General features: G+C 42.9%; 1 protein-coding gene across 1 annotated transcript; it reads right to left on the reverse strand.

Moving 5' to 3' along the window:
• Positions 1 to 40: 40 nt before the first annotated feature.
• Positions 41 to 7966, reverse strand: GTF2H4 (general transcription factor IIH subunit 4). Its single transcript, XM_074264839.1, has 14 exons — positions 7722 to 7966; positions 5616 to 5758; positions 5096 to 5200; positions 4855 to 4986; positions 4490 to 4586; positions 4240 to 4328; positions 3858 to 3969; positions 3668 to 3736; positions 3391 to 3474; positions 2062 to 2194; positions 1796 to 1926; positions 1300 to 1347; positions 1093 to 1171; positions 41 to 498 (listed from the first exon to the last, which is right to left on the reverse strand). Exons 2-14 carry the CDS (start codon positions 5756 to 5758, stop codon positions 326 to 328), a joined length of 1395 nt encoding a protein of 464 aa, XP_074120940.1. The 5' UTR covers positions 7722 to 7966; the 3' UTR covers positions 41 to 325.
• Between the last annotated feature and the right edge of the window lie 4622 nt (positions 7967 to 12588).

A 12588-nucleotide genomic window follows, 5' to 3' on the forward strand; every position in this document is an offset into this window, starting at 1 on the left:
AAACAAGAGAGCTGAAAGCACTCCCTCTCTTCGAAAGAGATATGCTTCCAGAATTTTATTGATTGTGAATAGTTTCGAAGTTGTTAGAAAAAAGAACTCCTGCAAGGCCTAAAGTTCCCGCGCGGTCAGGCATTCTGAGCGCAGTCGGAAGGAAGGCCACCGTCCCTTCCCGGCAGCCAGGAGCCTGGCCACTGGCCCGGCTGCCCACGGCATTACTAGCCTGAGCACGGGGCTCCCAGACCGGCCGGGCTGCATGCTCCGGGCCGCTTCCTCAGCAGTCTCTGGCTCCACACGGCGCCGGCTGCTCTTCCCGGCCCAGACTGGTTCAGGAGCTGTGCTTCTGCCGCTTCCAAAACCGCTTGACGTCGCTGTGGCCCGCCGGAGTCACCACCATGAGCCGCTTGGCCGTGTTCTCAAAGACCAGCACCCCGAGCTCCCGGGCGTGCGACAGCAGAAGCTCAAAGTCCACCTGGGACAGGAACTGGTTGTAGAGGACCCCTGGGATGGGACAGCACACGCGTGAGGGGGGAGGGGAGGCAGACTCAAAGCCAGTTACCAGAGTTAGACGTCACCAGCCGCCTAGCTACATGGCTGGCTCATAATAAGGTTCAATAAATACAGCAATTGAGAAAACACCTACTACAGAGGGAGGCCAATCCATGGGGTGCTGGGACACAAACCAGGCAGACAGCCTGCAATTAGGGAACCTGAATTCTGGCCCGGCTCTGGGTGATCTTGAACAAATCGTCCCTCATTGGACCAATTTTCAGTCAAATGAAAGCTCCCTTACAATTCTGAACCTTTCTGGCCTAATATGTGTAACAGAGGCAGACAGGAATAGTCTAATATGTGGGCTATTTATAGCTCTTTCCCTACTGGTGCAAAGAATCCAGTCTTATTTAAACTGGCGGCAAACCTTCCAGCTTTGAATATAAGCACCAGAGAACTGCTCCCAGTTGCTCCGCCAGACAATTCTCTTTCATCCCAAGATAAAGGAGAGGAAAATAAATCAGTTGGATAAAATTAGAGTCTAACATAACAAAACTTATACCCTAAGGATCAGTTGCCAAATGATTGCTAACAGTCACTCACCCTCAGAGAATCGGAGCCGGTCCCTCTCCAGCTCCCAGAGTCGGATCTGATCGGTGATGGTGGGAGGCAGTACGGGGGTCTGAAAGGAATTGAAGTAGCTTTGAGAACCTTCAGCCAGGACAGAACATTGTCTTTTGTCCAGACAAATGTCTTCTCCCATTCCTTTACTCTCCTCCCACTATTCCAATGCCTCCCCTAACTCAGGACCTGTTTCAGCATCACTGGATGTGCTCTCGTCTTCATGAAGTGGATGATCTGAAAAAAGACAAGAGAATAGTTTTAAGGTTATAGCATGAGGTGAAGAAAATTCTGGCTATCTTGAAATCTATAACCCACTTCTACTGGAACAATATTTTTTCTCATCCACCATAGGCAATTTAACATCCATGCCTATCATTATCCCTCCCTATAATCCTCTCTCTCTCCACACAGCTATTGCTGCTGTTGCTTTTATTGATCATATTTTTCATTTCTTCCCTGACGTCTACATTCTCCAATATTTGCATTTAATTCTATCTCCCTCCCCCACCTCTATCCCCACTGATCTGTCCCGTCATTCACCTTCCCTGCCACCCTCCTGAACCACTTGCCATGCTGCCATATCCACCACACCCAAATGAAACGCAATTGTTAGTTGACAGATCCATCACTCTATCTCCCTATCCTGATCCCCAGCACCTTCCTATCCATCTGCTGACAATACCTGCTGGGCTGTGATACCATTAGCAATGGCCTGCTGCACACTCTCTCGAGTGACTTGGGCTACTACCATATTGGGGAATCGATAGAGCATCTCGGAGAAGAGGGCAATGAGTGCAATCTGAAGTTCTGACTCTGTCTCCAAAGAAAAAACAATTGATGACCACAGAAAATTCAGTTCCTCCTCTATCACCACCACCCCTTATCTCCTTCCTTCTAATACTTTCCCTAACTATCTAACCATTCTCATCTTTATCCCTTCAAGCTCACCAGTGTAGGCATACAGCCGGTAGTTGGTTTCCACAACAATGAAGCCTGGCTGATGAGCAGTACCTCCAGCACCAGTAACACCTGATGACAAGTTGATGGCCAATCGAGTCGGATAATAGCGCCGAGACTTTCTCTAGGAAGCATGGAAAAAGGATGGCCATTTGATGATGTTTAACTTCTTCCATCCTGGGAACCAAATACCCAGCTTTGCAATCCTTGAAGGAGGCTAAAATTCTAGCCTCCAGACAGTCCCTTGCTCTTCACTGTTTAAAAACTCCATTTCTCTTTTGAGGCAACTAGGCAGAATAATGAATATAGTGCTAGAACTGGAGTCAGGAAATAAAATTTTATTGTATCTTGTTTTAGTCCCCTTGACTACCACCCCCCTTACCACCTAGTTATAAATATCAGGAAATGAAATTGCAAAAGGAAACCTGAAAGTCATATTCAAACAATTCCAAAGATCAAAGATCAAATTTACAAATTGTATTATATTAACAAAAATTTATATCCTGGCAATATATAGTGAATCTAAGTGCTACTGTCAGGGTTCTGGTCCTATGATGTAAATACTAGACACATTTCAGAAGTTCACAATTTCAGACTAACAGAACATCAAAAGGTGATAACTTTGGGGATGTGGACATATTAACTTTGAAGTTTTGCCACTAACTTTGAAATGATCTGAATGTTAATGAACCAACCTCAAGGTGATAACAGAGAGGAGTTAGTCTGTCCCCCCTCAAACTCCTGCCTTTCCCTCCCCCTTTCCCAGCAATCTTCCATTTCCATCTGGTCCATGCTGCTGAAGGCTCTCAACTAAATTCATGGTTATCTGAGACACTCTGCCTTTTGCCTTTCCAAACCTTTTTTCTGAGATGCCTGCCTTACCTCATCATTCCAACCCTTATTTCCACGTTGCCATCTGCCTCAATATCTATCCTCACTTTTCAATACTTGTCTTTGTATTTTCTGTGCTATTTGCCCATACACCCTTTTGATTATTAAAGTGTGGCTGCCATCCTGTTTTGCATAGCCATCATGGTCTTTCCAAGTGAGTACTCAAAGAACTGGAATGGCTGCTCCTATTTTATAATTTCACAATTTTGTAAATTAGTTATCAATTTACAAAGACACAAATCAAATCCAGCCTCAGACACATGCAAGTCTGGGCAAGTCACTTAACCTATGTCTGCCTAAATCCTATGTAAAATAAAGACAATAATAACACCTATCTCCCAGGGTTATTGTGAAGACCAAATGAGACAATGAGACAATTAGTACAGTGTATAGAGTAGGCATTTAATAAATGTATATGAGAACTCCTACCTTCCTTTGGAATACCAGCCCAAACTCTCGTAGATGTTGCAAAAAGTTAAGAAGGGAATCACTCATGCCCTCCACAGAATAATCCTAGGATATAGAGGTGGTAAGGGTTGGCTAAGATGTCCAAATGTTTTTCTTTCCAAGCTCTTCTGCTTAATTCCCCAAATCACTTATCTTTCTATGTCCCAGCTATTCTGCCTCCACAATCCCAAATATCTCCTTCCCCATTGTTCCTCCCCCACCTTCCATTTGAAGTGCCACCTCCCACCTCCTTGCTAACCTTGCCAAGAGTAGAGAAGCTAAGCTGGAAGAGGAAGGACAGAATCTCAACCAGATCCATGCCTCGGCTCTTAGGAAAGAAAAACAGAGACACAGGGGAAGAGGTCATAAGAACAGAGAAGAGATGACAAAATAGGAATCAAAAACAAAAGTACTGCTGGATGCCCATACTAAAAAAGGAACCTCCTTACCTGGGCAGTCTGCAAATACTGAAGCATAAAATACCAAAGCTGGGCAGGTGTGTCTAGCAATAAGAACTGGAAGCCAGCAGACGTAATGCAGGGTGGCTCTCCAGGCTCAGAACTAGGCATTACCAAGGTCATTGGGGGAGAAAAGAAGGGGAGAAAGAGCATTAATGTCAGTCGATTTAAGAAAGAGCATTAAGATCAGTGGATCTTTACTCTCAGGCCCTCCCCTTACAGCTTCCTCAGACACTTCTAACTTTTTTTGAACTTTTTCTTACCTTTCCCCACAGTTTTTCCCTAAGAAACCCTCTATTATCAACCCTCACATCAGCAAGAACTCATACAGAAAGAAAGGAAGTTGGGGAATCCCACAAGCCCCTGGCCTCACCTCTTCATGAGTCCAGCCTGGCTGAGTAGCTGGGCCAGGTCCTGGCTGACGGCTGCGCTTGGGGAGCCAACCATGAAATGCAGGATCACCTGAGTGATGGGGAAGCCTGAGTCTCATCCAGGTGAAGCAGAGAACAGAGGAGCTTTTATAGAAGCCTACTGAAGGCATTTAAGGGGAACATACAGATTTTGAGATAAACAAGTTTGGGGAAATCTCTGGAAACACAAAGACTATGTCCTTGGAATCTTACCTCCCATCTTTCTTCTGCATACTTGTCCAATGATGGAACATCTCGAGCATGTTTGTCTGGACCAAGTTGACTTGTATCATCTGACCAAGCCTTCCCCCTGTGGCCAGATGGGTCTAGAGTAAAAATATGCTTCCTCTCCCTCTCCCCTTTATACCACCAATATTGTCCCTCTTCCTTATCAGCATTACATAAGCATGACATTTTTCAACCCAGAATAAATCATATCACAGGTTAACCTATCCCATGAAGCAAGAGAAGAGATCTACAAAAAACTATGGAAGTCACAAGAAGTACTTTGGGGAGCCTTTCTTCCACCCACATTCCCATGGATAGTATCTTGCACTAAAAAAAGGAAAATGATATACCCTCCCAGGAGAGCAACACGAAGATTCTGTCGGAAAACAGGATTTAGGATGAAGCCCTGGAGGCCACCAGGGAGTAACTGGGTGTGCCAGATACGGAGACCACTCAACAGTCCTGTGCTTTCCTCCTGGGCTCTAAAAAAAGCAGCAGTGGAAATAACATAGGAGACATGAATTTTTGGGGACCTGAAAAGAGGGAAGACAGAAGGCCCTAGAAGAATGTGGAGAGGGCAGAGAGACATACTTGCTAAATTCCTTCTTGACCCACAAGGCTACAGCTGCTTGGGGCAATGGCTGCTCTAGAAACAACATCCGCATCACCCAGTTCTTGGCCAAGGATGGGAGTTCCCTGTGGGAGGTAGGATAAAGATATGAGGAATTAGCACAAGAAAAATGAATTGTTTTTCTACAAACAAAGGTCTCTCCAATATCCTACATTGGAAACACTTTCTCAGATATAGTATCCTAACCCTTTTCCCCATACTAATTTATTTATTTTTTGCTGAGGCAATTGGGGTTAAGTGACTTGCCCAGGGTCACACAGCTAGGAAGTGTAAAGTGTCTGAGGCCGAATTTGAACTCAGATCCTCCTGGCTTCAGGGCCAGTGCTCTATCCACTGCGCCATCTAGCTGCCCCATCCCCATACTAATTTATCAACAACATAGATTTGCATTTCAGTCTCTCTCATGGTGATTCAGCAGCAGCCTCCGAATCCTTCACAATTAGTAGTTTTTGAGTCTCTGTCAAAGAGGTTGCCTCTTACCTAAAGACAGCCAGGCAGGTGGCTGGGTGACCATAGAGTCGGTCTAGTACTACAGGACTCAAACCCCTCAAAAACTCCTGCAGGTTACGACACTGCAGTTGTCCCCGGTTCAGCCCAGTCCGAGGTAGAGTCCCCTCCATCATCTGACAAGAGAGGAGAGGTATGTGAGTAATCTTTGCAACACCATAAAGATCAACAATCAATATATCACCTTTCTCAGCCCAGCATTCAAACATCATCATCTCTATCATCTCCCATATTATTCTCCTTTCCACATTATCCCCTATTTCTGTTAAAACTAACTTTCACCCACTCATCTTCCTCAGTAGTCTCTGTCTTCTTTGAGTCTCATCTAGCAAGTTGCCAGATATCTTATGTTTCTGTAGACCACTATTTCTGACTGTTCTGGGAAAAAGAATTGAGAAGATATGATATGATATGATATAATGTAACATGAAGAACAGTAGATAGACAATGGATTTGAATTCAGACCTAAATAGATGTGTGACCTTGGGCAAACCACTTCAATTTCCTCATCTGTAAATGGGGACAAGGATACCTGCATTACAAGCTTCTCAGAAATGTTTTCATTATCATGTGAAATATTTTAAAAACAAGATATACATGTGTTTGTTGTTGAGTCAGTCATGTCCAACTCTCCACAACGGCGTTTAGGATTTTCATTTTCCATGTGTAAGATGAGCATTTTATAGATGAGGAAACTAGGCCAATGGAACCCTATGTATCTTGCCCCGGGTCTCATGCACCTGGACAGTATCTGAGACCACATTAGAACTCAGATCCAAGCTGTCTCCACTGCACCATCTACCTGCCCCAAATACTTGTAAGACTTATCCTAAATAATCAAATTGAGATTAATCATTTCTTCTCCTTATCATTCCATTGCTACTTTTATGGCAGAATTTTCCCCTACTCCTACTGTACTATATTTTCCAAACTAGAATCTGAGCCTTTTATTTCCTTCTCATTTCTTAGACCCGAAGACCACCGTCCAACTGACTGATGAGGGTCAGGAAAGTGACTTTCCCAAAAATCACACAGCCAGTTAGTGGCAGATAAAACCTTCTGTTATGGGACCCCTAACTCCCAGCAAAGTTCTCTTCTAAGACGTTTCCATCCTACGGCCTTACTTAAAAAGTCATGAAGGAGGAGTGCTACACGTGAAGTCTGAGAGCTCGGAGATCCTCCTTCTGTTACTATCTGCAAAGCCCTAACAAGTCACTCCACCTCTTTTTCCTCACGTGTAAAATGAGAAAAGTGAATCACTGATCTTGATCCATGGGTCCGTCTCTTGAGCTGGACCCCCAGTTCCACCACTTAACTCCCCCTGGGGGACCTTAAGGTAATCATTCCTGAAGTAATTGACACCTCATCACTTCTCAGATTACTTGTAATTGTCTTGCATGTGTCCGGTTTGCTCAGTTCTCTTAGACCATGAGCTTTGTGGGATCAGGGAGCGGATTTTTGCTCGGGACCAGGGCTTTGTTGGGGTTTTGGCCTTTCTGTGAATGCGCAGGTGCTTCGTAAATGGTGCCTGGGTACAAATAAAGTCTGAATGATCTCTAATGTCCCTTCCGGGTCTGAATTCCATGGTTAGTATTACCACGAGTCACTTTAAAGGAAGAAGTGTGAGGGAGGCATTTTATAAACCTCAGATTGTGGCAGAATGATAACGAGGGGGCGGCGCACGGTGCCCCCCCTAGTGTCATACACATGACATATGTGGGGTACATGTCCACCCCTCACACCCCCAGCATCACTAGACACACTACACGGACTCCACGTAACCCTACACGTGTGTCACTACCGACCGCGCAGCGCTACACTACAAACGTTACACAAAGCACACACACCCCGCGACACCTCAAGCATTACACTCGTCACCACATACACAACAAACTCCAGATTACACATACTCTACCCGTGATGCACCTCAATACACACCACGTACACAACGCGCTTCACACGCCCCCGCATCAGCACATAAACACCGCCCACTGTATACACCGCGCCCGCGCGCAAGTACACACGCCCTCCGGGGGCCCGGCTCTCTCCGCTCTCGCCATTCTCGCTGCAATCACTCACCTGGGCCTCGTATCCTCCCCCGCGTCCCCACCGCCCGCCTCCGAGCTCAGGCAGACCCGAGGGGCTTAGGCGGGGAAAGGAAAGCGAGTAAAGACTCCCAAACAGACCGCAGGGAGCTCCCGGGAGACTGTCGGCTGCTGAGAGGAGGGACGAGGGGGAGGGAGGACGGAGCTGCCGAACTATCGTAGTCCAGACCCTACTGGCTCCTTCATTGGAAACGTAGAGAGAGCTCCTCCGACCACAAGTCCCAGCAGGCCCCTCGGCAGGATTGGGTGGGACCTAGGGCGGCCGTGAGTTGGGACGGCCGGCCGGGAACTGTAGGAAGGTTCCTTTGGTTCCGTTTTCCCTTTGTCCCAATCGTTTAGTGCCATCCCAGACAGAACTTTCACTAGTTCTACTTTTTAGGAAGTTTTTTCCTGACATCAAAGTTAACACTACTTTTCTATAACTTTCACTGCGTTCCAAGCATTTTGGCGCCAAACATAACAATCCTTGACATCTATCACTCCTCTCCCCCCCCCCTTGTTTTTTCTCAAAATTTGGCCAATGATTAAAAAGTAAACATCTCCTTGGAGAGGAGGTCTTAAAAACAAACAAAAAAAAAAAACGCTTCCCCCCAGCTCTACTTTTCTTTTTTTTAAATTTTTTTATTAATTTTATAATTATAAATTTTTGACAGTACATGGGTAATTTTTTTTTTACAACATTATTCCTTGCACTCACTTCTTTTCCGAATTTTCCCCTCCCTCCCGCCACTCCCTCCCCTAGATGACAGGAGCGCTACTTTTCTTCATAAAATACCCTCCTGGTATCCCTAACCAGTCCTCTCCGCCGCTTCCTCCTGTCCTTTATACGACAACATCTGTGGAACCTGCTCTCCTGCTGCCCCCACCTCGGAGGGGTGTTGTGCGGAGTACCTGAGACAACATTCCCTGGCACGTGACTCCCTTCTCTTCTCCCTTCGGCTATTCTATGCCCAAATCTAGCCAGGGGGTTTTCTCTCCTCCACAATGGCATCATGATAAAACTTATCAAAAGTCTTCCCAGAATCAAGACACATTATTCTGGTCTACCAGTCTAGAAATCTGTCAAGTAAGCTACATTTACATATAACACGTTAAGGTTTACAAAATACTTTACATTTTTTTGATTCTCCCAATTCCGTGAAGTAGATATTATTATTATAGCCCATTTTACAGATGAAAATACTGAGGTAGACATTAAGTGACTTGCCCAGTAATACACAGCTAATAAAATGTCTTGAGGCAGAATTTGAACTCAGATCTTCCTTACCTGTAAGTCTAAAGCTATCCACCACACCACAAACTGTCCCTATCGAAAAAGCAAATGAAACAACTTTGGCATAATTTAAAGTATAATATAGTGAGATATGCTCTGGGCTTGGAGCCAAGAAGACTTTGTTAATCCCATCTCTGACACTTTGTAGTGAATTATTTAATCTCACTGAGCCTCAGTTTTCTCACATATAAAATGAAGGTGTTAGACTAGCTACAATCGCTTCCAGCTCTAAATCCACAATCCAGTGATTTCTAAGGACCAGTATTCCTTTTCTAGATGCTCACAATTCATGAGTTTAATAAGTTTTCTCAAGGATTTTATTTATTTATTTATTTTTGAGGCTGGTGACTTGCCCAGGGTCGCACAGCTAGGAAGTGTTAAGTGTCTGAGATCAGATTTGAACTCTGGTCCTCCTGAATTCAGGGCTGGTGCTCTATCCACTGCGCCACCTAGCTGCCCCTTTTTCTCAAGGAATTTAGAATTAAATTATAGATCCTACTACTAGGCACTTACTCCAAGGAGCTAGAGAGAAAGAAAATTTCTCTATACGACAAAGTATTCCTAGCAGCCCTGCTTGTAGTAATAAAGAATTAGAGACAAAGTAGAGACTCCTGACCGGGAAACAGCCAGACATAATGTGACATATATATGCAATGGAATGTTACCCAAAAATAATAAGAAAAATTCAGAGATAAATGAATGAATGGAGTCAACTGAAATAAGCAAAACCAGAACAACATAAGCAATGACTACAACAATTCAAAAGGAAACAAAAAAGTGAATAATTGAAGAAAAGATAAAAAAATATACTTTCAATCCTTTTCAAATGTGGGGAGAACTACAGCTATACAATATCACATATACTGTTAAATTCAAATGATGTGTTGGTTCTGATGAAATGCTTTTGGTTCCTCTCTTTTTTATTAATTAATTACAAGGAATAGTTCTTTGGGAAGGAAAAGGAGAAGGATATAATTGGAAATGAAATAATATAAAAATTTGTTAAATCATTAAAATGTTTCAAAATTTTAAAAACATTCCTTATCTGCAAAATTAGGGTGTTGAACTAAGGCCTTTTATGAATCTAATAGTTTGCAATCTTCATGATGTCATATTTAGTCTGTAGTTTCCCCAAATCCACCAAATAGGTGAAAGTTTGAAAAAAAAACAAAACCCTTGAGATATTTGCCCATTCCAAGTTTTCTGGCATCTCTCTCACTATCCCTGATTTTTAAAAAAGTTTACTAATAGTGACTTTGCCCTCTTATCCAAGAATTTTGTTCCTGGACACATTGTGCCTGGAGCTACAAATTCGTTTCAAAAGGTCCTAGATGAAAAAGCTGGAAAGTACTAGAATTCTTTCATTTTATAGATGAGGAAATAGGTTGGGATAGTCTGCTACTTTCTCCTTTTTTCTTAGATTTTATTTTCTTCTCTACCTTTTGTAGAGGACCAAACGAAGATATTGGGGAACTCTGAGAAAATTATGCCTGAAGCAAAGATACAACAGGGTGTTTACTCAGTGTGATTGATGAGATAATGGTTCTCTAGTTCACAATATACTTAGTACTTAGTACGGTGATGTAATGGTTCTAGAGTTGGCACATGCTCAGTGTGCTGTAGTGATGTAATTGTACTAAGGTATATAAGATCTGAAGACTTGAAATAAGCAGACTCGAGTGAGTGTGTGCATGGACTTGAGCTCAGACTCCAGAGAGTTCCTCCAGAAAGCTACCCTGGCCTTACAACTTTTCCCCCTAACTTTTTAGCTTGAAGAGCATATCATTGGATGAAAAGCATATGTATGAACAAAGTCAAATTAAAGTAGGTCTGTCTTCTTATTATTTGTTAACAAGACAATGTGAGAAACAGCTAGGTGGTATAGTGAATAGAGCACCAGCCTGACAAGGGGTCAAGAGGACCCCAATTCAAATCCCACATCACACGCTTGATACTTATTAACTGGGTTATCTTGGGCAAATCACCTAACCCCATTGCCTGGACAAAACAAAATAAAACAGTATATTATGTGTAAAGGGCTGAAACTCTGAGTTGATGCATTGGAATCAGACAACCAAGCACTTAAGGCTAATTATCAATTGGCCAATACTCTATTAGCATATGCTTGGAAAATGGCCTTTTCCGCTATTCTGTGCTGGCTCAATCTTTTGGTGTATACAGAGAATTGTAGGAGGGATTAGGGAGTGGAGTAAGACAAGCCAGGGTCACTTTGGCTATGGACAAGGAGGAGAGAGGAGGTTGTGGAGAGCTTGTGGAGAGCTTGTGGAGTTTTCGTCCATCTCCTTTACTTCTCCCCCTAAAGACCAAGGACTTTTGCTTAGTCTGACTCTGGATGATTCTAAGGCATCCAGGATGCTAATTTGGTCTTCACAATTATGTGCTATAGCACATATAGCAGTGAATCTATTGCTTCTTTGATCTTCTTCTTTTTTTAAATTAATTTTATAATTATAACATTTTTTGACAGTACATATGTATAGGTAATTTTTTACAACATTGTCCCTTGTACTCCTTCTTCCGAATTTTTCCCCTCCTTCCCTCCACCCCCTAGATGGCAGGCATTCCCATACATATTAAATATGTTATAGTATATCCTAGGTACAATATATATGTGCAGAACCAAATTTTGTTGTTGTTATTGTTGTTGCAAAGGAAGAATTGGATTCAGAAGGTAAAAATAACCTGGGGAGAAAAACAAAAGAAATGCTAACAGTTTACACTCATTTCCCAGTGTTCCTTCTCTGGGTGTAGCTGATTCTGTCCATCATTGATCAATTGGAATTGGATTAGCTCTTCTCTATGGTGAAGATATCCACTTCCATCAGAATACATCCTCATATAGTATTGTTGTTGAAGTGTATAATGATCTCCTGGTTCTGCTCATTTCACTCAGCATCAGTTGATTTAAGTCTCTCCAAGCCTCTCTGTATTCCTCCTGCTGGTCATTTCTTACAGAACAATAATATTCCATAACATTCATATACCACAAACATTCTCCAGTTGATGGGCATCCATTCATTTTCCAGTTTCTAGCCACTACAAAAAGGGCTGTCACAAACATTTTGGCACATACAGGTCCCTTTCCCTTCTTTAATATTTCCTTGGGATACAAGCCCAGTAGTAGCACTGCTGAGTCAAAGGGTATGCACAGTTTAATAATTTTTTGGGTATAATTCCAGATTGCTCTCCAGAGCAACTCCACCAACAATGCATCAGTGTCCCAGTTTTTCCACATCCCCTCCAACATTCATCATTATTTGTTCCTGTCATCTTAGTCAATCTGACAGGTATGTAGTGGTATCTCAGAATTGTCTTAATTTGCATTTCTCTGATCAATAGTGATTTGGAACATTCTTTCATATGAGTGGAAATAGTTTCAATTTCATCATCTGAAAATTGTCTGATCATATGCTTTGACCATTTAACAATTGGAGAATGGATTGATTTCTTATAAACTAGAGTCAATTCTCTGGGAGATGAGGTCTTTATCAGAACCTTTAACTGTAAAAATGTTTTCTCAATTTGTTACTTCCCTTCTAATTTTGTT

This window comes from Sminthopsis crassicaudata, chromosome 4 (genome assembly GCF_048593235.1).
Source record: "Sminthopsis crassicaudata isolate SCR6 chromosome 4, ASM4859323v1, whole genome shotgun sequence".
Taxonomy (NCBI): domain Eukaryota; kingdom Metazoa; phylum Chordata; class Mammalia; order Dasyuromorphia; family Dasyuridae; genus Sminthopsis; species Sminthopsis crassicaudata.